Source organism: Vipera berus (genome assembly GCF_964194415.1).
Source record: "Vipera berus genome assembly, chromosome: 3".
Lineage (NCBI taxonomy): Eukaryota > Metazoa > Chordata > Lepidosauria > Squamata > Viperidae > Vipera > Vipera berus.
In genome coordinates, this window is record NC_138204.1 from 201,527,637 (window position 1) to 201,555,478 (window position 27,842).

Sequence of the window (27,842 nt, forward strand, 5' to 3'; positions counted from 1 at the left end):
TAAAAACTTTTCAAAATACATTACAGAGAGAAGAAAAATACTGACCAAGATCTGTCTTGCTTTGGTGTCATTCCTTATTGTCATTTAGTTATACTGGTTTGGGGAAGTTGGGATAGAGCAGGGGTCTTCAAACCTGGCCCTTTTATGACTTGTGGCTGGCTGAGGAATTCTGGGAGTTGACGTCCACAAGTCATAAAAGGGCCGACTTTGAAGACCCCTGGGATAGAGGCTTCTTTTAAAGCCTCTCTTTCAAGCCCTTTTAAAAAACATCCATGTTAGAGGTCATCACTATTACCATTAATCAGCTTTAACTCATCTTCTCATTGGCTGCATTGGATAACCAAAGAGAGAGAGAAATCTCCTTGGCAATATCCTTCATGTCATACCTCATTTCATACATGTGTTTTCTTAACTTTTCTTAACTTCAGGGTCCCAAATTCTCTAGCTATTTCTCATGAGCCCCTTGAGGGTTATTTGGTTGCCCTCTTCTGATTTTTCCCAACTTCACTGCATACCTTTTCAAACGTAGCAACCAGACACTCCACAGCCATAAATACACAGTGATCACATGTTGAGTCAATATCTTCACTGAACTGTCCATTTTGACTCCCACATCTTTTTTTTCACATTGGTTACAAACAGCTCAGATCCCTTTTGTGTACATGTAACATTAGGAGATTTGCATCATTTTACCCCTACTCAGAAATATCATTTCTGATCATCACTTATTATTATTATTATTATTATTATTATTGTTATTGTTATTGTTATTGTTATTGTTATTGTTATTGTTATTGTTATTATTCATCACACAGTCAGCCAGATGTTCGGACTGGATTTGGCATTTTTGTCTACCTATCGAGTCCTTACCAAGGACCTGGGATAGGCAGATGTGGATGTTTGATGGTATTACAGATATCATCGCAGGATTAAAGCAGTTCCTAGTAAGGCCGCCTTTTGCAATTGACTAATGGCGAATTTGTCAATGCCAATGGTGTTCAAGTAGTGCTCCAGTTGTTTTGGAATTGCACCCAAGACGCCTATTACTATTGGTACTACCCTTGCTTGCCTTTGCCACAGTCTTTCTATTTCTATTTGTAGGTCTTTGTATTTTAATTATCTTCTCCAGTTGTTTCTTGTCTATTCTGCTGTCTCCAGGCACTGCCACGTCCACTATCCAGACTTTTTTGTCTTTCTTATCGACAATTGTTAAGTCTGGGGTGTTATATTGCAGGTGCTTGTCTGTTTGAATTCTGAAGTCCCAGAGCAGTTTAACTTTATCATTTTCTATGACTTTCTCTATTTTATGATCCCACCAGTTCTTGCTTACAGGCAAATGATATTTCTTGCAGATCTTCCAATGCACCATTGTTGCTACTTTGTCATGCCGCTGCTTGTAGTCAGTCTGTGCGATCTGCTTGCAACAGCTTACCAGGTGGTCCACTGTTTCTTCAGCTTCTTTGCATAGGCGGCACTTACTGTCTGTTGCTGTCTTCTCAATATTGACTTTGTATGCATTTGTCCTTAAGGCTTGGTCTTGTGCAGCCAGAATTAGTTCCTCGGTCTCTTTCTTCAACTTTCCTGCTCTTAGCCATTGCCAGGTCTTGTTATTATCTGCTTTCCAAGCTATTTTTTAAATGTACTGGTCATGTAGTGCTTTGTCTTCCCATGCCTCTATTCTGTTCTTCATTTGGTCTTTCTTGTAGGCCAGTTTGGTCTCTCCAGTAGTCAGTAAGCCTTGTTCATCTGTATACCTTCCTTCCTCTGTACACCGCCCCGAGTCCCTCGGGAGAAGGGCGGTTTATAAAAACTAATAAATAAATAAATAAAATAAATAAATTTCAGTGCATCTTCATCATTGTCCTTCAGATATTCTTCCAAAGCCATTTTTTCCTTCTTCAACTATCTGATGTACTTGCAGCATTCCACGTCCACCTATTTGCCTTGGTAGATAGAGTCTGTCAATGTCACTGCGTGGATGAAGGGTATGATTCATTGTCATTATTTTTCTGGTCTTCCTATCCATTGCTTTTAGTTCTGCTTAAGTCCAGTCCACTATTCCAGCTGTGTATCTAATGACTGGAATTGCCCAGGTGTTTATTGCCTTCACGGTATTTCCTCCATTGAGTTTGAACTTTAAGACCTTCTTCACTCTCTTGATGTATTCACCTCTAATCTTTTTCTTGACTTCAGTGTGCTTGATGTTATCAGCTTGAAGGATACCCAAGTATTTGTAGTAATCTTCCTTATCCAGACTTTTAATGTTATTTTCGTGGGGCATCTTGATTCCTTCAGTTTTCACTATTTTTCCTTGTTTGAGAGTAAGTGTGGCACATTTGTCCAAGCCAAACTCCATTGCAATATCTTGGCTATATATACAGACAGTTTTCAGCAGCAATTCTATTTCAGATGATGTTTTTCCATACAGCTTCAGATCATCCATGTAAAGGAGATGGGATAGTCTGGCAGATGTTTTTGATGTTTGATAGCCATGTCCTGAGTTATTCAGTATTGTTGACAGAGGAAACAGTGCAATAACAAATAGTAGTGGTGATAATGAATTTTCTTGAAATATTCTTCTCTTGATATTAACCTCTCCCAGTCTTTCACCATTGACCTGCAACTGTGTCTTCCATTGTGCCATCGATCTTTGCACAATTTTTCTGCTGTTTCTGCTGACTCCTGTTATTTCTAGGCACTTGATTATCCAGTCATGTGGCAGAGAGTCAAAAGCCTTTTTGTAGTCAATCCATGCCATATTCAGGTTGGTCTTCCTTTTCTTGCAGTTTTCCAAGATCATTTTGTCTATTAGGAATTGATCTTTTCTTCCTCTGCTGTTGGGGCAGTTTCCTTTCTGTTCGGGTGGAAAGAGATTGTTTTCAACTAGATGCTGTTGTACCGCATCAGCTACCACACCAATTAGCAATTTGAAAGTTGTTGGTAAGCAGGTAATTGGCCTGTAGTTGCCTGGTGTTGCCCCTTTTGCTGGATTTTTCATTATTAGGTAGGTTTTCCCAGTTGTTAGCCACTTTTCAATTTCTTCTCCTTGTAGTATATTATTGAACTGCTTGGCAATGAGTGGGTATATAACAGTTAGATGTTTCAACCAAAACCCATGCAGTTCATTTTCACCTGGTGCTGACCAATTTTTGATCTTCCTTGCTCTTTTTTTCTACCATTTTTGTTGTTATTACTAGTTCTTTCATTTCAACTACCGTTTTATTTGCATCCACCTCTTTTAACCAAGTTGTGTTTCTTTGAGTTATTGTTGTTGTTGTTGTCCTAATGTTCTTTAGCTTTTCTCAGAAAACATGCCAAACAGCCTCTGAATTTCCCAGCCAGCAAGAACCTTACCCAGAATTAGTGAGGACACACCACTAGGGAATTTACTATTTGATATACACATCTGGCTAAGACTCTGGGCAGTTCACCGCAAATTTACAAACTAAGATAAAGTGGAGTAATGGTTGTGATATTGCCTTCATTGTTATTTTACATTTAAGGGGAAATGAATAAATGAATAAATTCTTTAAAATTCTTTAGCAAATACATTTTCTGAATAAATAAATTCTCAGAGTTGGACTCATTCAATGGCCTGGCCTAACACACACTGAAACAACCAGATCTTATTGCCTTTTGGAAGGCCAACGGGCTTAAAAATATATGGATTTTGGGGGGCGGATATTAGTGGTGATGGCAGCTGCTGTGAAAAAGAAAACCTGTGTCAATAGTCCGACTAGCGAAACCAACAAAGGCAATTAAGTTCCAAAAGGTAAAACTTTATTGGATACACCATCTTGGAACTAAAGAAGCAAAACCAGCTCTGGGTTTTCCTGCATGAAAGCTTGGTTAGTTAAACAATAAATTCCTGTGCCCCCACCCACCAAGTGTTCACATTGTCCAATAGTAATTCTTCCTTTTGTTATGGGAACAGTCCACTTCTCCATCGAGCAGCTGCAGTACTGACCTTGGCATTTTGCAGGCTCTCATTGTCCATGAAGAGCTTCCTGGCATTCCATTTCTTCCCTCCGCTTTCTAGCTCTTCCCCCTTTTCTATAGCAAGTTGATTAGCAACAGAAGCTAGCAGGCATCATAGCGGTTCTATCTTGACAACCTGCTTCTCCTTGTCCCATCTGATGCCATGTCAATATTGTCAGATGTGGTGGAGCAGGCAGAATTAACAGCAGACTAATAAACCACCCCTAGGACATACTGTTGATGACCTGCACGCAGATTTGCACCTGGAAACCATAATGAAAGCTAATGGGTGTTGCATTCTGGACAAGTTGCAGATTCTGAAAAATCTTCCAGGTCAACCCCATGTGCACTTCAGCAATACAAACCAATGGTAACTAAAGCATGAGTGACTGTGTGTAGTGGCAGTGAAGAAGACCATTGTTATCCTGGGGGAGTTTAGTGAGATATTTTGATTTCTCTTTTATGTATATAAAGTATATATCAAAAGTCTAGAAGTTCAGAGCTTGTTCTGAGTTACGTAGATGTCTGTGGAGATTCTCAGTCATCCATGTCATAGTTATCCCAAAGGTGCTTTTCACAAGGCAACTGGACTTTTTCTTGAGGTTTCGCTTCTCATCCAAGAAGCTTCTTCAGCTCTCTGGAAGCTGAAGAAGCTTCTTGGATGAGAAGCAAAATGTCAAGAAAAACAAGAAAGTCCAGTTGCCTTGAGAAAAAGCACCTTTGGGATGTTCTGAGTTAGCCTGCTTATTTTCTTTACTGTTGTTTACTGAATAAAAGGGTGTGTGTGTGTGATCTTCTTATAGCTTCAAAGCTTTCCTTGCTGTGAAATTCTCAGACTTTCGATTCCCATCCCAGAATCTTGTGCCAGCTGGTCAAGATCAGGTCTTACAGTCTCCTGACCAGGGCCATGAAGTTATGGTGCCAGGTTTTGATTAAAACCTTGAGGTTGTTGTGGCTGTTAGTTAGGAGCTTCTGCAAGGAATCTAGTGCTGGGTATATAGAAATTGACTGCCCTTGGGGTGTATCTCTGCTGTCATTATTAAGGAGCTTTTGACAGCTGTAAGAGAGTTGGACATCATCTTGCTTGGTATGCATACTTCTTATGTGATGCTTTTAACTCTGTTTGCTTGAGCTAATAATAAAGCTTAAAATCCCTTCATTTACTGGAATGTTCATTGTCTCTGGATCCAAGAGAACCAATTGCCTGAGCACCTGATCACTGCCTGTCACTTGGCAAATCATTGTGAAAAATAACTCCTGATCTAGAAGCAATTGGTACATAAGATCAATTAGTGCAAAGGCCCTTCTCATCATAGCTATCACTTGCTTCTCAGGGAGAAGAGAGAACCCCCAAATTATAGACTTGGTTTTGTCTGAGGGGACCTGCCATCCTATCCAGAGCTAAAGATTAAAAATCTGTAGTACTGGGGGGGGGGGAGAACCTTAAAATCTACAGCCAACTAATCTTATTAGGATTGAATCTAAGTCTGTTTCTCCCTAGCCAGATCTCCAAGGCCTTCTATAAAGACTGTCATAGAAGATTGATAGTATAATATCCTCTTTGAAGTCCCCTTTGAAGACTAACACTGGGCACAATATTCCAAGTAGGTGTTTGATTCAGCAGTATAAAAGCATGGATAATATTTGATATGTGGCTTTTTTTAACAATTCCTTTTCTATGAATAAATTTTCTAATCTCCCACATGGATTTGCCACATTCACAACAGTCAACATCTTTTGATAATATCCCAACAGCATTACAGTACTTTGAATTTAAGCACATTTTGCCTCAAGGCTTCCTGTATATCATCAAGAGGATGGCATATAACTGGAGTATTGGAAACTGAGAAAGTGAATCCCACTGGTCATAATGTATTTGAGTTCAACAAAATAAGTTCATTGGGATGGCCTACAAAATATCTTGGTCAAGTCATTCCATTGAGACAAGCCCTTATCTTCCATTCAAGGCTATATCTAAACTATGAAAGGCACTATAGTGAACTATTGACCCCAATCTAAGTCTTGTAAAGGGTTCACAACCTTGACTGGCATAGCATTAACTTCACTCAAAAGGTGAATCTTAGGGATTGCAACTATCTGAAAGGGATTCTCATCATTTGTCCCAGATATTTTCCATTAATGCTAAAAATCAACTATTCCAAGTTCATTTTCTTTTTTTCCTTTTCTGCATCACAGTTGCAGATACCACCCACATGCATACTTTTCCTTTTTGACAGAATAAAATTGTTACACTGCCTGGCAAAATAATATTAATTTTAACCCTGCAAATAATTAGGGAGAAAACATTATAACTATCATACCGTGTACTGTGTACTGTGATGTGTAAATGCGCTTAAACTAGGCATAGTCTCAGCAGCAAATGCTTTCCAAAGAGCAGGTCAAAAAACATAGTCAAAGGCAGATGTATTTGAATCAAGCTAAAATCACAGCAAGGCAGAAAGCACTTTGGTGAGACTGACACATTCTCTTGTAGAACAAAGTCCCTACACTTTGATACAAAAACCTGTAGCCACTAGCATCCACAAGACCAGGGCTTTTTTTCTCATAGAACGCTCAGAACGGAGTTCCGGCACCTTTTTTGGATGGAACCTTGTAGGGTAGGCAAGGCGGGTTGTATGACATGTGTGAGTTCCGGCACCTTTTTCTCTTACAAAAAAAGCACTGCACAAGACCATATTAGTTATGAAACTGTACTCAACCAATCATGCATTAGGGAGATCTAGGAACAGTAGTAGTATTCATAGTGTATGTTCACAGACAGCTGGAATCTTGACACTCTGAAACTATGAATGATATCCAAAAAACAATTATTATGTCTCCCAGCAAGTTCCTTGTTGAAGCCACCAATGTGGATATCTACTAAAAAAAGCTGATTTAAATATGAGGTTGGAGAGGGGAAGCTGGTTCAAATTTGCAATATTATCTTTGGAAACAACTGCAAATCTGATCTAATTTTCACAGTGACCTTGTCTTTTCATCCTGTGAGTTCTGAACAATAGACTGGCCAGGAACAACAGTAAGAATCCCATATTTGATATTCTAGCAAATTCCATAAAGAAAATGTTAGGCAACAAGAAGAAACAAAGAAGAATGGACAAATTTAACCTCCTGCCCAGTAGAGTATGGACTTTTTCCTTCTTCCCTGGCCTACATTCAGGGTAACAACGTGCCTGATGAACTTGAAAACATAAACATTCTTTTTGGGTCATTTTAGTTGGTCTATCTGGCTGGATTGTTTTTGTTTTATTTTAAGCGTGTAAAGTTTAACACCCATTGAAACATTGGTGTTTCATATGGTGTTAGCCTACAGTGTTGGGTTGAAAATATATTAACCATGATGTTATGTCTTTAAGATGTTAATTGGCCAATGGGTGTGTAAGTGTTCTCATGGCCATAAGAGTGAGCTAGTAACGTAGCTTCTCTCTCTCTCTGAATTCACTGCTCTCTACTGTTACTGTTTTTGCTCTGTTACCCTGAACTGTGTATTGACCTCTGGACCGGTAAGAAGACTTTGTATTTTGGATTGCTACTTGGACTGTTTATTTTTGACTGTGCATTTTTGTTTTTACACCACCTTAAAGTAAACTACTTTTTGCTTTTACAACTCAGTGTACTGTTGTGGTTACTGTGTGACTCTTACTGCTCTCAGTACCCTTCCTTGTCTGTGCAACTCTTTGGTAGCACAAGGAGACCTCTGCACAACAAATTCCTTAACATATTCTGTGATATTTTTTTCATAAGGCTCAGAGGATAAACCAATTACTTATTGGATTAATCAGGCAAGATTGGATCAAGCTCAACCAAGGGGAAGAAATCTGATTTGGCAGGCAACATCAAGGGATTACAGCTATTCCAAATCAACTTTCTTAGCTACAACTTACTCATTTAGAACAGTAGGAAAATGTTTGCTTAATAGCAAGTTAAAGTTTTATGTTGTGATCTAGACTTTAGCGTATAGGTAAGAGAAGACTGCCATGAAGCTGAGTTGATCCAAATAGTTAAAATGTTACTATATTTTGAGTCCAAGATAATAAGATTTATTAGTGAACAGATATTGCAAAACACTTTTAATCGAATCTCTTACATCTATTCTAATTTTGACTCCAAGCTGAGAAAAGATTCTACAGTGCTGGATGAGTACATACTTTCTTTTGTATGAAAAGTATGAATATAAAAAAATGAGGATATACTTTTAAGAAGAGTATGGGCAACCATTTGTCTGAAATGGTCTCCTGCTTGGATGGAGGCTTGGATTGGAGGATCTCCGGTCCTCCCTTCCAATTCTACTGTTCTGTTCTGTTATTCTGTTATACTTTCTACGATCATTTGTATCCATGCAATCAAGCCCCCCAAATGTCTGGAATGGTATAGGATCCCGTGCCATGGGCAGGGGGTTGGACTAGAAGGCCTCCAAGGACCTCTCCAACCCTATTATTCTATGGTCTGTGTTTTTCTCATTTTTTTCCAGGGTAACTGTTTTGGTATGAGCCTTGGAAGAACTTCCTAGACCAGACTTTTTGGTCTGGTGGCCTGGAAAGGGAGGCAGGCACCGTTACATGTGTGTGGCACACATAAATGGGCCACACGTGAGCTCATGTGCACATGCAAACGGGGCCGCGTGAGCGCAAGTGCCGCAAATGGGGCAGTGCTAGTGCCGGCGGGATGCTAGGGGTGGCTCTAGTGCTGGTGTGATGCTCGGGGGGTGTGTGCTAGCACCAGCGGGATGCTTGGGGCAGTGCTGGTGGGACACTTGGGCAGTGCTAGCACTGGCAGGACGCTTGGGCAGCGCTAGTGCTGGCGGGATGCTCTGGGCGGTGGTAGTGCTGGTGGGACACTCTGGGGGGGGGGTGCTATCCCTGGCAGGATGCTTGGAGCAACGCTAGTGCTGCTGAGATGTTTGGGGCAGAGTGGTGCTAGTGCCAGTGGGATGCTCCGGGTGGTGCTGGCGTGAATGTGGGGAGTGAGTGCACCTGCATGCACCTGCATGCACCTTCATGCATCCCGATGACCAATAGGCCATGGCCCAGTACTGGGCCATGGCCCACAGGTTGGGGACCCCTGTCCTAGACAATAGACTAACACATTGGAATTATGTTGTGTCTGGTAGTAAAAGCTTTCACTTGGGTCATGGATATAACCCAATCATGATCCCAAGAACTCAGCATTAAAATTAACACCACTCCATTGCTGAAAATAGCTCTGACTAGGTCCTCCCTTCCATCTATGCAACTTTTCTAACCTAGCACCTTTTTGATGTGTTGGTTCCAGTCTCTGCCAATCCTGCACATATAAATTCATAACAGAAGGTGACAGAAAACAGCCAGTATGGATATCACAGCATAACAAAACATAGAGTATATTCATCATATTGGCCAGCTAGATTTCAGACAATGGAAGAGATCAGCATGGGAATAATATTGACTAACACTAGAATCCAAATAATTAAGCACCAAGCTCCTGCATTCTAGATCAGCCCACATGAAGTCAAACAAGAGATTCTTTCCTCAGCAGCATGAGTGATATAGAAGCAAATCACCACTATTTCATTTCCAATAATCATTTCCTGAAGGACCAACTTGTGTATGCAAAATACATGTTAGGAAGCAATAGAAGGGCTTGTTTCTAATACAAAAAGGATCTTATCACAACAAGCAGGCAGTCCCATAGTACATAAATCACCTGTTTTTCTTATTTTCCTCTAGTTCAGCATGAGGGAGAGTGCTCTGGTTGCGCGAGACCTCCTTGTGCATGAGTTCATGCTGGAGAGCATCAAATTAATCTCTCCCTGCTTGAAGGTGGCCTTCCCATCTCACCTTCTGCATTCTCCTTGAGTCGAATGCATCCTACCTTGTGTGAGTAGCTGTAGGTTTCGAACCTCCTCTCTCACTTTCAGCTGGAGCACTTGCTGCAGAATGTGCTGACGTAAGCTCTCCTGAGCAATCCCCATTCGCTCAAGCTTTTTGTCAGTAAGCCTGAGCAGTGCACGGCCTGGATCCAAAGGAAGAGATGAGAGGAAGAGGGATTACTCAAGCATTTCCATTTAATGAATAATAATAAAAAAAGTTCTACATGCTGTCAATGCCCTCATTCTAGGAGACACTGCCTGCAGTGCAAATATTCTCTTGGAAACAATCTGATTCACAATGGGATAGATTGAGGGAATAGGTGGCCCTGAAATATATGTTGCCTCAGTGATTTAATTACATTCCACACTGGAGATCCAGGTTCAGAAGACAAAATCACTCACTGAGATTCCAGCACCTGTACTTGTTATATAGGAAAGGAGCTGTGCTTAATATGCTGTGGTCAAAAAGAAGTTATGAGGACTGCACAATTGCTTAGGAGGAGAACATACACCAATAGCAAGAGCACTTAGACTTATATACTGATTCATAATGCTTTACAGCCCTCTCTGAGTGGCTTACAGCAGGGGTCCCCAACTTTAGGACTTGTGGACTTCAACTCCCAGAATTCCTCAGCCAGCCATTCTGGGAGTTGAAGTCTACAAGTCATAAAGTGGCCAAGGTTGGGGACCTCTGATTTACAGAGTCAACAATCTGGGTCCTCATTTTACCAACCTGTGAAGGATGGAAGGCTGAGTCAACTTTGAGCCGATCAGGATTGAACTGATTGCGGTCGGCAGAGTTAGCCTGCAATTCTGCATTCTAACCAATGCACCACCACAGCTCTGTTTAATATACTTAAGCTCTCAAGTTCAAGCCCTTAGGAGGAACATCTAGCAAGCAATGGTAGATCTCTTTGATGAATAGATAGGAAACCAGTAGTACTGGTTGAGGGTTATTTGTATGGCTCAGTGTAAAGTAGTTGCACTTATCTACAATATCTATTCTACCAGTTTATTCAGATGCATCCCTCATAACAATGCCAAAGTAGAGTAACACAGTCAATTAAACTATCAAAAATATTTAAAAAAATAAAGTGCAACAGGAGAAAAAGATCTTTTAACACATACAACAGGAATGTACTTGGGTGATGGAACCAAGTTAATCTGGAACAATCTTCACAGAGGACTGTAAGCCCTGGCACTTCCTTGTCCTTACATCCATCAAAAGATTGGCAATGTCTGTGCGACATGGTGACCTCAGAACGCAATATTTAACTGTCCTCAGGTCCTGGAAAAGCAATGTTGTATGGCCCTTTATCTATTTATTTATAACCCATCTTTATTATTTTTATAATTAACTCAAGATGGCCAATATATTGCTGTTGCTCCTTCCTTCTATTTTCCCCATAATAAGAATCCTATGAGGTGAGTTGGACTGAGACAGTGATTGGTCCAAGGTCATCTAGCTGGCTTTGTGCCTAAGGTGGAACTAGAACTCATAGTTTCCTGGTTTCTAGGCCAGTCCCTTTACCAGTAGACTTTAGATAGCCATATCAGGAGAAATATTTCATTTTGGTATGGCTCCTCTTTATTAAATAACAGCAATCCTAAAATCTAACCCTGAGGTAATTTTTCTTGTTCTACCCATTGATTTTGAGTGATGTTGGGAGATCACCAGCTATCCAACACAATGAAGAAGAAAGGTTCAAGAAGAAAAAAGTAAATAAAAAATAAACATTTTAATTCTTGGAAGTGTTCCAGCAAATAATTTATTGTCCTGATGGGAACTATACTGACCCTTTACAAATCTTGGATATAAAAGACTGTTAAGACAGTTCTGTTTTTCAGCTGAACATATTCAGGAGGCCTTGATGATTTGAAGAGGAAGAAATAATCATAACTCAAATTCCCATATGAAGTATAAATTCAAGCACAAATCATATTAAGCTGCTTTGAAAATGCATTGTAAAATGTAAGACAGCCATTTTTAGAGCTTGCAAGAAGAACCTCAAAGACCCCCAAGGCAAATTAAATACAAATCTAAAACTTTGGCAGACTGACTTACACATTTACATTACTGGCTCCTTGTACTGTACATTTATAAACCTATTTCCTAGATGCACCAACTGTTCAATAAATATGGATGTAAGTAAAGTCTTCTCTGAGGTAAGCTCAAGTCCTGGTAACTTCATTCTTGGAAACTGCATGGAGATGATTTACTGCTGTTTTCTTCCAAAATGCCTTTTTGACTACTGAATCTGGTCTAAAGTTCTTAGAGTTATCAGTGGCCTCCCATTCAAGTGTTAATGGTGCTTGATCCTGCTTAGCGTCCAAATCCAGCCACGGTTAGCCAAGGTTAGCCAACTGCTAAGGCTATAGATTGATTTTATTTTCAACTAGACAAACGATGACCTGTTGGATCATCATTTCCTATATAGTTCTTTACCTAAACAGAGAAACAGAATGAGCAAGGGTAAAAAAAAAAGCAGTAAGAGTTTGAGTGAGTGTCAAGGTAATGATTTAGAAGCTAATCAGCTTGTATAATGTGACATGAATGATGTAATGTTAGGAATGACTCAGCAGGAGTCTGTATCCCTTTAAGAAATTGAGAACAAAAGGGAAGGCCTTGCTGCAGTCTCTCTCTCTCTCTTGTCCATTTCCTGCTGTAATTGCTGTGTATTGGAATTTGCTGAATTATCACCACATGTATGTATTTTGTTTCTAGTATATTTGTAGATATTGTAATATAAACTACTACTTAGTACAAACCACTGTTTACTGTATTTACTCCTGGGTTAGCTCAGCGTAATAAGACTGTGCATGCTGTGACAGTGAGTTTTGATTTCTTGACAGCTTGACCATGGCTGATACCCCCCCTTTAGCAGATGATGGTGGGACCAGTCTACCTAGCCTCCAGAAAGCTAGAATGGGACCAGTCTACCAGAACTCAAGTGGCCAAAGACGGGGCTAGTCTACCAGGTCTCTGGAGGGCTAAGCCAGGACTGGTCTGCTAAAACTCCAAGCAGCTGTATGGAGGCACATCAGCACTGACTCAACTGTAAATTTGCTAAATTTCAACCCTACAGGAACCATGGATCCCAGATTTTGGATTCATTTTATAGATTAATCCAAGAACCACATGATTCACTTAACAACTGTGGCAAAAAGAGGTTATAAAATTGGGCATGACTCTCTTAACAACCTTGCTTAGCCACAGACATTCTGGTCCAATTGTGGTCGTAAGTCAAGGACTATCTGTAAAGTATTCCTTTTATTTCTTTTTCAGTCCTGTTTTCCTTTTACCAATGGATACAGCAACCTTGAGCCCCTAAACCCAAAACAGGATGTTTGGGAGCTGCTTAATGCTTTTGATTTCATCACCATCCCCAATATTGCTGTATTAGTATTTCCAGATATTTCCCCACAGGCATTCGGTAAAAATCAAAAGGGATGGGTGGCTGTCACCTAGCATTTTGTCTGGAGGGGTGCCCATCTGCCAAGAAAACATACAATATTATGCTAGGGGTGATCAAGGAACACCTTGAGAATGTAAAAGGAAGATAGGATAGTAAATGTGTTCCCAGCCATGCCCATCACACACACAAAAATATAGGTAAATAATTTAGGCAAATAATGGGATCATCCTTACAACATTTTCTCCAACTACTAAGTGCATTCACCATTCCCAAAAATTTGCCTACCATTAGAATAGCCCAATCTTATCAACACTGAGGCACACATTATTTTCTTCCTTAGGTTTTGCCCTATTGTTTTTAAAGGAATGTTCTTGTGAAATCTTGCTTTGTCCTTTTCTAATATATTTTGCTGCTATAATGCTCAGAAAAGAATTGCAGTATTCTTGTCCTGTAGAGGCAGGCAATAGCTTTACAATTTCTAATGGTGCTCTTGGATCTTTCTGCATGAAGTTCATTTATATGATATATGTCCGGAGGGCAAAGAAAAACCTATCACAGATGCTTCATAACGTATTAGAAAGAGAACATGGCTTGCATGCAAAAATGCTTAGGATTGAACCTGAGTTCAAGTCCCAGCACTGCATGGAAAGATCTACCTTTGAAACACTGCAGAATCATTATCAGTCAGTGAGCTTGATGGACTGTTAAGATCTATTCTTATCTCCTATTCCCTATTGCCTGGAGAAAAAAAGGTCACTTTTCTTGTTTTCTGACTAGTAACAGAAAATTCTCCTGTCTGTGAGCCAAAAAATAGCAGCAATGTTTCAACAGAATGGAACTACCTCAGTGGGAGGCAGGACCGCAGTTTTGATGAAGTTAACAAATTATAACTTGAGATCAACCAAGCCTCGTGCAATAGCAGTCTGCAAAATTAATTCTACAAACCAGTCCTTATGAAAATATTAGTTTACATTCAGTTCTGAACAAATGTGCAGTGCTTCACAAGCATACAGATCCTAAATCTTCTTCTACTTCTTTTTTAACCAAATACTATTAAGAATGCCAAATTGAGGATGTTGTTAATATTTATAAGGTTAAATAATTGATGTTAATATAAATGGAAAATTAAAAGTGCACCACATGTAAAGGAGAAAGGAATGCAGACAGTGAGCCACGCTATTCAACCTATATCTCCTTAACTCTCTAGAGATTCTATAGGAAGCTTATTGGCTTAACAGCAGGATTATCTGATGGATGTTTTTTGTGATGGACCTTTCAGCTAAGTCTGAAAGACACCAGATTTAGGAATAGCGTGAAAGTTAAAGGATGATGTTTAGCTTTGAGGACCTCTGTGCAAGCTAATCTTGGTAGATGGGCAACGGCTACAGAATTGCACAGGCTAGTACAGTGGTGGCGAACCTATGGCACGCGTGCCAGAGGTGGCACTCAGAGCCCTCTCTGTTGGCACACGTGACACTGCCGCCAGCAGCAGGTCCATCAGGCCACCACCACGGCCTGGATCAGGAGCCCCGCCCAGCACAAAGGAGGCAAAGCGGCCAACTTGCAAGCTCGAGCAGAGGTGGTAGAGCAGAGGTCACCAACCACTGGACTGGAAGAAAAGGAAGGGGAAAGCATTTTACATGCATGCATGTGTGCACGGGCTGTGAGCACACACACGCTGCAAATGGGGTGGGTTTAGTGCCTGCGTGATACTAGCCCTGCCCCGTTCTTCCACGGTGCAGCATCTTGTATCTGCACCCCACAGTGCTGCAGCGGCCGTTTTTGCCCCTTGCAGCACAGTGGCCCATTTTTGTGCCCCTGGAGGGCACCACAATGCTGATGTGGCCCTGGCACTTTGCGATAAATAAGTGGGTTTTGGGTTGCGGTTTGGGCACTTGGTCTCTAAAATGTTCGCCATCACTGGGCTAGTATCATGTAAGCAAGCTACTCTTGTATTGCCATTTCATTGGAATATATATGGAAGATGTGAAGCCACAGCTGGCAAATAGGTTTCAATCAGCCTGCAATTTTATTAAAAATATAAACTGTTTATTAAGTTTTCACAATTGTAATTACAAAGCCTTCAGCTCTGCATCAACAAAATAGTGTCCTGTTTTTATCTTCTATTCATACACATAATGCTAATCTATTCTAAAGCAGTTAGGTATTCTTCAAAGTATTCAGCAGTATTCTTAATTGCACATTGTTAATCCAGTATTATGCATAAACAATAAAGCCTTTCAAAAGTAATGAAATGGGGAAGAGTGAAGCTTTCCAATTGATTGTGAGAAAGGGGAAAAAAGACACATTCCGCAAATATGAAAAATCCTTAATACTTTAATATAAGGTATCCTCATTTCTTTTAGGCCCATCTGCCAAAATGAATTTCTATAACGGGTAATATACTGTATATAACCTGGCAAACACAACAGCAAATCCCAAAAAATTCCACAAAACACAGTACTTATTTGAAAATAGATGCCAGAACTCCAAGCTGGCTTTTAAAAAGTTTGAGGAACGTGAAATATTATTGCAAAGAATTTTTTAAAAAATACAAAACGGGTCAGTATCTGTTAGATTGACTGGTGAAAGACTTTTAGTTGTGTCAGTCATATCAAGGTAGACTGTGTTTGGAAAAATGGGAATCCCAGAAGATCTTCTTCTCCTCATGAGAGATTCTCAGTTATCCAGGTCATAATTGTCCCAAAGATGCTTCTTCAGGAATCAACTGGAGTTTCTTGTTTTTTCTTTGAAGACATTTTGCTTCTCACCCAAGAGGCTTCCTCAGCTCTGACTAGAGGGTGAGAATGGTGAAGAAGCTTCTTGGATGAGAAGCAAAACATCTTCAAAGAAAAAAACAAGTCTTCTTAATAGCACTTACAAGTATATTTATATCTTTCTCTCTCTAAGATTAAAACATAATTTCCTTCTTTCCATAGTCTACCCTTTCTAATAATCAAATCCCTAAATCACAAGTTCATTTTATTTTTTCAGCAAAAAGTCCCTAAGGGGTTTCTAGGAACTAATAACTGTAGTTATAGACTTTTCAAACAACTCAATTTTGCAGTCTCTGCTAATTCTATCATCTTCACCAGACATACCTCTGTTGTTATTCAGGTCTTTCCATTTTTGTGCAGGTAATAATGTTGTAGCAGTTTTCATAGATAAAATCAATTTTCCATAACTCTTTTCTAATTATCTAACCATTAATCCCAACAAGAAGAGTTCTGGTTTCAATTCAAATTATCCTATTTTGGACCGTTACGTGAGGAATTGGCTCTCTGAAGAAGGCTTTAATGTTGGGAAAGATGAAGGGGGAAACAAAGAAGAGGAACAAGGCAGATGGACTCAGTCGTGGAGAAAATCTATCTGTTCACTAAGAATTGACACTGAACTGATGGCACATAATCGGTAAAGGAATCAATCAAACCATATACCAATAAAACATCTATAATATATATGTGTAAAATATGAAATTTAAAATAGGACTAGCACAGAGACTTATATATCACCCCATAGTGCTTTAGATTCACTCTGGGTGCTGTAAAGCAGGGCTTTTCAACCTTTTCACCCATTGTACCACTTTTAGGATATGGCAACATCCGAGTACCACCAGTCGCCTAGCAAGGTGTCAAAAACTTGATCACCCCCCCAAAAAAAGGAAAAAAGTGATGAAATACAGGTGGTCCTCGACTTACAACAGTTCGCTTAGTGACTGTTTGAAATTACAATGGTACTGAAAAAAGTGCCCCTCAAGCCACAGCCGAGCAAGACACCTGCCTGCCTGCCCGGCGGCGCTCTTCCTCCTGTCCAAGGTTTTCAATGTTGTGAGCATTTCTGTTGAGGATTGGCAGCAGGCGTGGTTTGGGGGATGTTTGGTTTTTATTCCCCCCCCCATCTGCTGGGTGGTTGCAGCAGGTTTTGGTCACTTCACATGATCCTGGGACACTGTGACCATCATAAATATGAATCAGTTGCCAAGCATCTGAATGTAAATCACAAGACCCTGGAGATGCTGCAACATTCCAGCTGATCAGCGCTTCTTCAGGGCTCAGCAGAAGCACCAGGATGAGCACCGAGCTCCAGCTGCAGCCTGGTGCTGATCCTGGGGCTTCCGCTGAGCCCTTCAGCTCCAGCCGTCTCTCGCTCAGGCTTGTGTAGTGCTGCCACCAGTTCAGCTCATTCCCCTCCCCCACTACCACTTTTCTAGGATGGTCGCGTACCACCTGCCAGGTGCCAATGTACCACAGGTGGTACCCGTACCACTGGTTGAAAAGCCCTGCTGTAAAGGATCAAATTCTTGGCAGCAGGCAGAGTTTGCCTGCAATACTGCATTCTAACCACTGCACCACCAGAGCACCTCCTGGTGGTAATCAACTACATTAGCAAAACATTCTAAAGGGGATTCCACTGAAATGGCCCTAGTGCAGGGGTAGGCAACCTCGGCTCTTTTATGACTCATGGACTTAGATGGACTTAGCATAGCTGACTCAGAAATTCTGGGAGTTGAAGTCCATGAGTCATAAAAGAGCCGAGGTTGCCTACCCCTGCCCTAGTGCCTGGCAGAAAAGCCAGGTCTACAAATGAACAGAGTTGGGGCCTGTCATCTACCCATTCCTGCAAGTTAGGTGATCATGTTCTGATTAAAGGAAGAGGTAATGGTACCTTTCTTGCCACTCCTATCTAATAAGAGTGCTTCAACTTGTTTTCCTTTCTCAATTAAATATCATTCCTAAACCAGATATTTGACAGGAAACTGGATGGTGCAGAAACTAGATGAACATATCTGAGAAGGGCAACATACTGTACTTCTTAGGCTTCACGCCAGTTTAGCCACGTCTTTGCCTTGGCTGTGAGGCTGGAGCCTGGTGATGATGGTGGTGGTGACGTTATCCAATCAGTAGTGTTTAACTCTTGGCTTCCAGGAACATTTCAAGGTGCTGGTTATCACTAATAAAGTTTTTCATTATAATGATATTATCCATTCAGTTACATCCGACTCCTGTTGATTCTATGGGCCGAGTCTCTTTACATCTTCTAATCTTGCACTACCTCTTTGAGTTTTTCTGTGCTCTGGCTGATGTCAGCTTTGATGGTGCTGAGTCACCATGTTCTTTGGTGGCCTGGTTTCCTTTTACCACTAACCTTTCCAAACATAATCGTTTTCTCCATTAAATTCCCCCACATGACATGGCCAAAGTAAGTGAGGTGCAATTTCATGATTTTGCCTTCTAATGACCTGTCTGGTGCTATGTGTTCCACTACTTGCATGTTAGTCGCCTTTGCTGTCCAAGGAATTCATAGGAGCATTCTCCAACATCATGAGTCAATTTTCTTCCTGTTGTGCTTTTTTAAGGTCCGACTTTCACAACCATAGGTATCTATGGGGAACATAATAGAGCAGACTAACCTACATTTGGTTACCAGTCAAAGCTCTCTTTTATGTTCCTTGCTTCTATATTCATTATTTCAACCATGAAAGTATAGCCCATTATTTTATTTCAAATAATAAAGCAAAATGAAGGACCAAAGAAACAAAGGAAATTGCGACATGCATAAAATTGTAATGTTCCATTTACATTTGTGTTAAAATACTCCTTTAATTCTGTTGCAATTACGAGCATGAGGAAAAGTATTCCTGTGTTCCAGATTAAATTTCCTACATGCAAAAGAAAATAAATGCAAAAATGTCATTTCTAAGAACAAATAATATATTTACAAGAACATAGATTTTTTTTTCTAGAGGGGTGCAATAGCTCAGCGGTTAAAGCCACTGAGCTTGTCAGCTGGAGAGATGACAGCCCAGGTTTGAGATCCCAGCTCTGTGCAACCTTAATTAATTAATTTAATTTAATTTTTTAACTTTTGTATGTAAAGCTTTTACTACCCTGTACACCGCCCTGAGTCCTTCGGGAGAAGGGTGGTATAGAAATTCAATAAATAAATAAATAAATAAATAAATAAATAAATAAATAAATAAATAAATAAATAAATAAATAAATAAATAAACCTAGCTTGCCTCAGCTCCTGCTCATCTAGCAGTTGGAAAGCATACAAATACAAGTAGATTAATAGGTACCACTATGCCTTTGACTTATAGCCATGCTTTGGCCACATGATATGGAAATTGTCTTCAGACAATGCTGGCTCTTTCAGCCAAGAAACAGAGATGAGCACCGTCCTTCAAGTTGGACACCACTGACATGGAAACTTTTATCTTTACTTTTAGATTTTTTTTCCTAGTCTCCCTCTTGCTCTTTCTCTCCAAGCAAGCAAATAAAATTGACATTCCCTCATCAATTTTTATTGGCAAAAATAAGATTCCGCTACATTCAACAGGAGATGATCAGATGCTTCCTGGACTCCAAAAGGTTATGGTTATGTGTCAGGATAATGATTTAAAGGCTAAACAGCTTATGTAATGATGTAATGTAAGATAAGGTGGATAATGTAATGATAGCAATGACTCAGCAGGTGTGTATATCCCTTTAAGAGTCTGAGTATGAAAGGGAAGGCTTTGCTGGAGTCTTCCTCTCTCATCCGTTTCCTGCTGTAACTGCTGTGTATTGGAGTTTGCTGAATGACCACGTGTATGTATTTTGTTTCTAGTGTATATTGTAGATAAAGTAATATAAACCATCATTTAATACAGACCACTGTTTACTGTATTTAGTCCTGGGTTACTTCAGCACGATAAGACTGTGTATGCTCTGACATTATGTTGTAGAACCTGAAAACTACAGTACTTCTGAACCCAGTACACCCACTTAGATCCCGCTGCTAACAACCAGTGGTAGGTTAATGCAAGTGAGTGGGATCTTTCTTTTTAGAAAGCAGATGCCACATTTAAGATAAAAATAATAACATGGTAACTTTTATCAATTAATGCATTATTCTGTAAAAAGTATCTTTTTCTAATTTCCTGAAGTAAGATGCACAGACAGGTTTGGCTGTCAGTTAAGGGCAGGGAAAGAAGTCTCCATACAAGATGCAGAGAATACCTCTAGCTTTGATAACTTCAAACAGGTCTAGCAAGGGAAAAATGTGGTTTCAATCCAGCTGTTATAATATTCTTGAAGAGGTTTCACCAATGTACACATTAAGAAAGAGAAATTTGACCAACCCAGTACTTTTTGAAAAATCAGATTCAGGAAGCAAAATAAAATGAGAGATACATTCTGATGGGTCTTTCAAACAGGATATTCTTTTCATCTTTCTTGTTGAAGGTCTAACTATGTTTCTTCTCATTATACAGTGAAGTCCAAGCATTGGGTACCCTTTCAAGTGTCCAAAGAAATTTTGTTAATTTGTCATGTTGCCGCAAAATTGCTGTGGCTTATTGTAAAGGCCATATTGATTTTTCAGCACATTTGGGACTGTTTTGAGAGAAACCTGGCTTTTCAATCTTGAAAATGCAGCCTTTTAGAGTCGGATCAAGCCATGTTCCTTTCAAAACCCATTGACTGTTTCTGAAAAATAGATATGATCACCACTAATGCACAAATAAGGATATCAGACAAAAAAGGTACAGAATTGTGCACACTGACCAAATTAACATTCAAAGTGTAAACCTGAAATCCTCAGAAATTTCAGCCTCACTGCTGCATTAATACCTTTTAAGAACACCAAAATATTTTAGTGAAATTATTTTTAAGAGGTGTTGTCAGCTTTATTTCAGATAAAAGTAGGTAGTCGATGAATGTTAATGCCCATTAAGTCAGTCTCATCCTGATAACCATTTACAATCTTCATTTCCTCGTTGCATTGTTTACAAAATGAAAGTAAATCTGTTTCAACAGAATTCAGCAATATAATGTATAATGCCACATTTAAAATTGATTTTAGTAGTTGAATCTACAACAAAGAGGGCCTTGATTTTATCTCAGAAAGTAGCTCGTTTACCAGAGGAACAAAAAAACAACTTCAAGACTAGAAATACCTTTATGATAGTCTCCCTGTGAGAAAAACTGTGGTGGTCAGTTAGTTTTACTATTCAGACATAGACCTAATGACTGCATTTGTACAACATGTCAAGATTGCCTAATTTGACCTCGTTTTAAAGTTTCGTGCTTGTTTCATAAAGTTCAACCCATTTGATTAGTTGATGGTTCAAAGGGCCAGTTCAGTAATTAAGTGTCTTTATTAACATACAGTACAGATAATCCTCGACGTACGACAATTGAGCCCAACATTTCTATTGTTAAGTGAGACATTTGTTAAATGAGTTTAGCCCCATTTTACGACCTTTCTTGCCACAGTTGAATCACTGCAGTTGATACATTATTAACCCAGTTGTTAGTGAATCCGGTTTCCTCATTTACTTTGCTTGTCAGAAGGCTACAAAAGGTGATCACAAGACCTTGGGAGACAGCAATGGTCATCAATATGAACCGTGTGTGAAGCATCTGAATTTTGATTACATGATCATGGGGATGCTGCAAAGGTTGTAATGTAAAAAATGGTCATAAATCACATTTTTCTGTGCCATTATAACTTTGAATAGTCACTAAATGAACTGTTGTAAGTTGAGGACTATCTGTAGCTACTCTTTTATAACAGCCCTTTCAGATACATAACCAGCTAAAGTTTTGATGTCTGACTCTATAACCCAAAATCATCACTTGGGAATTCCTGATACACTAAAACTGAGGAAGGCACTCTCTGAGATTCAAACTCTGTGAAACAAAACATTGTCTTCACAATGAATTGAACCATAGCCTGCCATTTCTATGGATTACTATCTGTTGTAAAAAAACAACTTTTTCAGACTTCAAGTAAAAAGTATAGGCTCCTTTGCTCCTTATTTCCACCAAACATCAAGTGGTTATGATAGATAATTACCAGTGTTGATCTTCCCACAGTTTTTAGGCAGACCGTGGATCCCATTGTTTTTTATAACTAAAGTGTTTATTCAGTCTACAATCTCTCTGTCTGCTTAAAGGTAAAGCTAAAGGTTCCCCTGCACATGCGTGCTAGTCGTTTCCGACTCTGGGGGCCGGTGCTCATCTCCGTTTCAAAGCCGAAGAGCCAGCGCTTGTCCGAAGACGTCTCCGTGGTCATGTGGCCGGCATGACTAGGCGCCAAAGGCGCACAGAACGCTGTTACCTTCCCACCGTAGCGGTCCCTATTTTTCTACTTGCATTTTTACGTGCTTTCGAACTGCTAGGTTGGCAGAAGCTGGGACGAGTAACAGGCGCTCACTCTGCTACGCGGCACTCGGGATTCGACCCGCCAAACTGCTGACCATCTGATCGACAAGCTCAGCGTCCTAACCCACTGAGCCACCGCGTCCCTTTTCTCTGTCTGCTTAGTTTATCTAAAAACTTATTTCCACTCTTTTCTACTCCTTCATAACGTTGCTTCTTCAGGCTGGAATGGTGACCTTATTTTTCCTCCAACCTCTGATATATGTTATTTTGTTACCCAACATTTTTTTTTAAAGGCTATGTCCCGGATTCTCAGTTCCTTCTGCTTTCTGCTTCAGCTCTTTTTCATCAACATCCCAATTTGACAGTCTGAGAAAAACTTTGATCTACATCTCAGCTTTGTTGGTTCAGTCTTCCTGTTATCTTGAGACCTGAACAAGAGCTACAAAGTATCTTTGAGAAAATAACATTGGCAGTGCCCTCCTACACCCTGGTATCTAGCAACTACTGGAAAATTAATGCCTTTTTACAGCCTTGTAAAAGTCCTTCAGTGCCTATTTAAAGCTATTTTCAAGTGATTCTATCACAACCGCAGCTGCTCTAAGTGCCTTAACTACAGGCTTGAGCAAACAAGCTATCACAGGGAGGAAAGTTTTACATAACATTTCTGAGAAACCTAAAATGGTAGGAAACCCCCCGCTGATACACTGGAGAATTTTTGTTTTGGTTTTCCACAGAGATGTGTGGAATTTAATTGTAGATCTTTGCGTTTTGCTAGATGAATGATCTCACAGCTCAAGCATACTGCCGAATAATTTCTGCAAGTCAGCAGTTCAAAACTATGTAAAGTAATTGAAATTGCTTATCCAAGACATAGCATGAAATATACATAAACATTTCTGTAGAAAAGTAGCGGCTCTCGATAGGTTGGGCTTGGGGAGATGGATTTTCAACTCGGGGTACAAGAAGAAGAAGTAAGAAAGTATTACAGAGGGTGGTGAGCACAGCACAAGACATTGTGGGCTTTCCCCTGAAACCACTGGATGACATCGCCAGGGCTCGTTGCCTTGGAAGAGTGAGGAAAATTCTTAGGGATGACTCACACCCTGGACGGTATCTCTTTACTCTCCTACCATCCGGTAGGAGATATAGGAATATAGCCAGCCATACCAACAGGCTGAAGAACAGCTTTTATCCATGGGCTGTTAGGCTCTTGAATGGGAAATAATTTTATAAACTTTATGTATGATTGACTTGCGAGGCCGGTGTGTTGTGCAATCAGTTCACATGGTATAACAAGATGGTGGGTTTGTTGTCACTGTGAGTTGTGGGAGGGGGCACGAAGGGAGGCTCAGCCAATCTCAATGTATACATGGTTGTACTTTGACAATAAAGGTTCATTCATTCATTCATTCATTCATTCATTCATTCATTCATGCATTCATTCATTCATTCATTTCATTTCATTCATTCATTTCAAGTACTGCTGGGGTATCTGTTTCTGGGTGATAAAATCACTGAGAATCTGTATTTGGAGCATCTAAATGCATCTAAAGCCCTTCATGGCTTGGGACCGGGTTATCCGAGGGACTGTCTCTTGCTGGCCACATCCACCTGACCACCCTAGAGCAGGGAGGCAAGGAATGATGCAGGTTCCATTCCCTAAGGAGGTACAATTGGCAGGACCCAGAAGAAGGGTTTTCTCCGTGGTGGCTCCCTCCCTCTGGAACATCATCCCTTCAGAAATTAGACAGGCCCCCATTTTGACAGTCTTTCAGAAGGTCTTGCCAGTGGGATGGGGAACCCAGACTGGGAGGGAGCCCATCAAGTGGCTCATTTGACTGTGTGTTGACGCTGGGGGGGGGCGGTATTGTTCTTTATTTATATTTAGCATTTTTTTCCTATATTGTGCTTTTATTGCTTGTAAGCTGCCTAAAGTCGCTGTGAGCGAGTAGGTGGCCATAGAAATTTCCTACATAAATAAATGGATGGATGGTTGGATGGATGGATGGATGGATGGATGGATGGATGAATGCAGACTGTTTGTCTTTGTGCCATTGACCACATTTAAAACAAGTAACCTGTCCTTGTAATACCTGGCACCTTTCAATGGACTTGCAGCAATTAGTTTAATGGGGTCCTTAGGTGAATCAAGAGTTCCAAATAATTCCAGCCTGCCTTTTAGCATTTGTAACCCTATAGTAACTGCTGAGTTTCCATCATCTCTATGAAACTTAGAATTAGTTTTCAGATGATCTGAGATGGTCCACCTGCTTCCTGGCTCACAGTATTCACAGACAGGCAGCTGCTTTAGTCTTCCTCTTCTTGGTCTTCCATTCCAGCATAAATGGGTATGTTTCTCCTCTCTTGCACTGCATTAATATCACCACCCACAGCAGACTGGATTAACTGGGTTGATGAGTGAAACCATTTTCTGAATTCATATTACAACACTGAACTACAAACAATCGCAACAGGTTGTATTCATACCACACCATAAGCATCAAAGAAAACAGAAATAGGCTAATACTAACTGGAGCAAATGCATGATATTTTCATATGATCTAGTTAAATATGTTGTGTGAACTGCCACTGTGTGCATGTGTGGGCTGCTCCATATAAACAAGAGTGCTCCTTATCGCTAGCACTTCCACTAGCACCTGTCTTATAGCACACTTCTTAGCATTTAGCATTTAGACTTCTATACCGTCTCACGTTGCTTTACAGCCCTAAGCGGTTTACAGAATCAGCATATTGGCCCCAACAACCTGGGTCTTCATTTTACCAACCTCAGAAGGATGGAAGGCTGAGTCAACCTTGAGTTCTATCAGGATCTGACACCAGGCTGTGGGCAGTGTTGGCATGCAATACAGCATGGGTCTTCAAACTTGCCCCTGGCTAAGGAATTCTGGGAGTTGAAGTCCACAAGTCATAAAAGGGCCCAAGTTTGAAGACCCCTGCAATGCTGCATTCTAACCACTGCACCACCAGGGCTCCTTAATATTCCTTAAGTTTATCTTGAAATGTAAGCAGACTTTGATGACCCAAAGCAGAGTTATATGGACAACCCAAGTAATCATGGCATACAGTACATGAACTCAGGAAGATGGAAGTAACTTTACTTCTCCTAGCAATAAAGGACTGAAATGTTCTGTTGGCCCATGGCCCAAGGCTGCCCCAAACTTGCCTTTTTTAACCACCTCAGAGACGACATAAGGCTGAGCAATGTTGAAAAAGTGCCTATAGTAATACTTGCATCATCTCTATAGGGCCTTCCACATAAAATTTCCTAAAAAACTGCCTTCCCCCTGCACAATGTATAAGCAATTGAAGGGAAAATATCTTCCTAGTTGCTTGCATTATCAACTAAATGTTCTCCCTTACCAAAAGGGCAAGCAACTGAGGCAAAGTAGAAAACTTTTTTCTAGTGTTTTGTTTTTAAAGCAAATCCAAAGCACTTGATGTCCAGGTCCTGGAGGGGAGAAAAGATTTTTTCCCCTTGTGAAACTTCAAAGTGAGAGGAGAAACACCTCTCATTACTTATGGCCATGCTTTATTTGTTCTGACATCTGAAATCCCAGAACTCACAAATGTTCAGGCTTGATGAACAGAGTTAACCCCGTTAAGTACTGGACTCTGAAACAAGGGAAATCCAACTTAAAAAAACAAAAAGTCCTAAAGTTCTCCTGGAGAGAAAAGCCAAAAAAACAAGCTTGTCACTGCCTTTCAAAGAAGGATGTTGTCACTGCCTTTCAGTCAAGGATGTTTGCAGAGAAAATCTTCTGGTTTTTGTAATTCTGAGTTGGAAAGAAAAGGGAACCAACCATAAAATGAATGGCAAAGTTTTATTTTTAAAAATGCCATCCATGAAATGGTGAAGAAATCCCTGCCTGTATTTTGATCTAAGGATCACTCACAGGCTTGCTTAATTTCATTTACTTGTTTGCTTTAAACTTTGCTTTTCTACTGGATGTAAGCTGAAAGGCTGCCAAGAAAATTAAAAATAAACAAATAATAAAAAGTTAAAATACAAGCACATCTAGGAAAACAGATGGAAATGATACTGATGGAACCAAGTCTTCCAGTTCTTTAGGGCTTTTGGTCTGTTCCACCATACCTGGTTTCCATTTGTTTGTTTGTTTAATTTATAAGCTGCCTATTTCATTATCAGAATCATATAAAAACTAAACCAAGAGCACGAACAGTACCTTCTCCACCAGCCACCTCCATCATGGTGTGTTCCCATCATGGCGCCAAACCAACCAGTAGAGACACATTTTAAGTCCTTTCCAGAAGGCCAAAACAGGGGGTGGCAGATGTCACCACCTACCACAAGTAGTTCCATGGGGGCCATGGCAGAAAAGACTCATCTCCTAAACCCCACCAGTCAAAATTCCCTGACTGACAGGATCCACAGCATTCTCTAGCATATCTAATCTAATCTACAAAGGATGGAAACTAATCAAGGAGAGAAGCAACCTAGAACTAAGAAGAAACTACATGACAGAGAGAACAATGAACTAATGGAACAGCTTGCCTTCAGAAGTTGTGGGTGCTTCATCACTGGAGATTTTTAAGAAGAGATTGAACAGTCACTTGTCTGGAATGGTATAGGGCAGGGGTAGGCAACCTCGGCTCTTTTATGACTCGTGGACTTCAACTCCCAGAATTCCTGAGTCAGCTATGCTGACTTAGGAATTCTGGGAGTTGAAGTCCACGAGTCATAAAAGAGCCAAGGTTGCCTACCCCTGGTATAGGGTCTCCTGCTTGTGCAGGGGATTGGACTAGAAGATCTCCAAGGTCCTTTTCAACTCATTCTGTATTCTTTATTCAGATCCCTTCTGCTAGAGAAAGTGGGGTGGGCAAGACAGTTCCTCAGATAACCTGTTCCTATGCCACAAAGGGCTTTAAAGGTGATAACTAACAACTTGATTGAACCAGAAGCAAACTGGCAACAATGCAGCTTGCATAACAGCGGTGTTACATGCACCACTCGAGGGGCCTCTAGAATTTTGTGCACCACTGTGTTCTATACTAATTGTAACTTCTGAATACTCTTTAAGAATAGCCCCATGTCGTACAGCACATTGCAGTAATTATGAAAATCATAACAACTTATGAAATACATCACACATTCTTCTAGTCCAGCCTCATGCTCTTCACAGCAACCTCTGGAAGTCATTTCATTCATATTTGAAATTATCAACTCATTCCTTTGGTAGTTTCATGAGGATCTTAGGAGTGTATAGAAAAACCTAGAGATTCCATGTAGCTTCATTTTCCTTGAACTTAAATGCAGTCCAACTAGTGACTCTTCCCACATCTGGTAGAGGAAATTTCATGATATAATTGCATACTTCGTGGGAAGAACAGACTTTTGTGGGTTCATAACCAACAGTTTTGCAGCTTGTTGTTTTGCTGATGAATCAGTGTAGA

General features: G+C 40.3%; 1 protein-coding gene across 3 annotated transcripts in view; it reads right to left on the minus strand.

Annotated features, from left to right (window-relative positions):
- Positions 1–27,842, minus strand: part of SAMD12 (sterile alpha motif domain containing 12) — a 280,132-nt gene that overhangs the window by 165,355 nt on the left and 86,935 nt on the right. For all 3 annotated transcript variants that reach the window (XM_081325303.1, XM_081325304.1, XM_081325302.1), the window contains exon 4: positions 9,847–9,987. In XM_081325303.1, the coding sequence (XP_081181429.1) occupies positions 9,847–9,987 (141 nt within the window). The remainder of the gene's footprint in view (positions 1–9,846; positions 9,988–27,842) is intronic.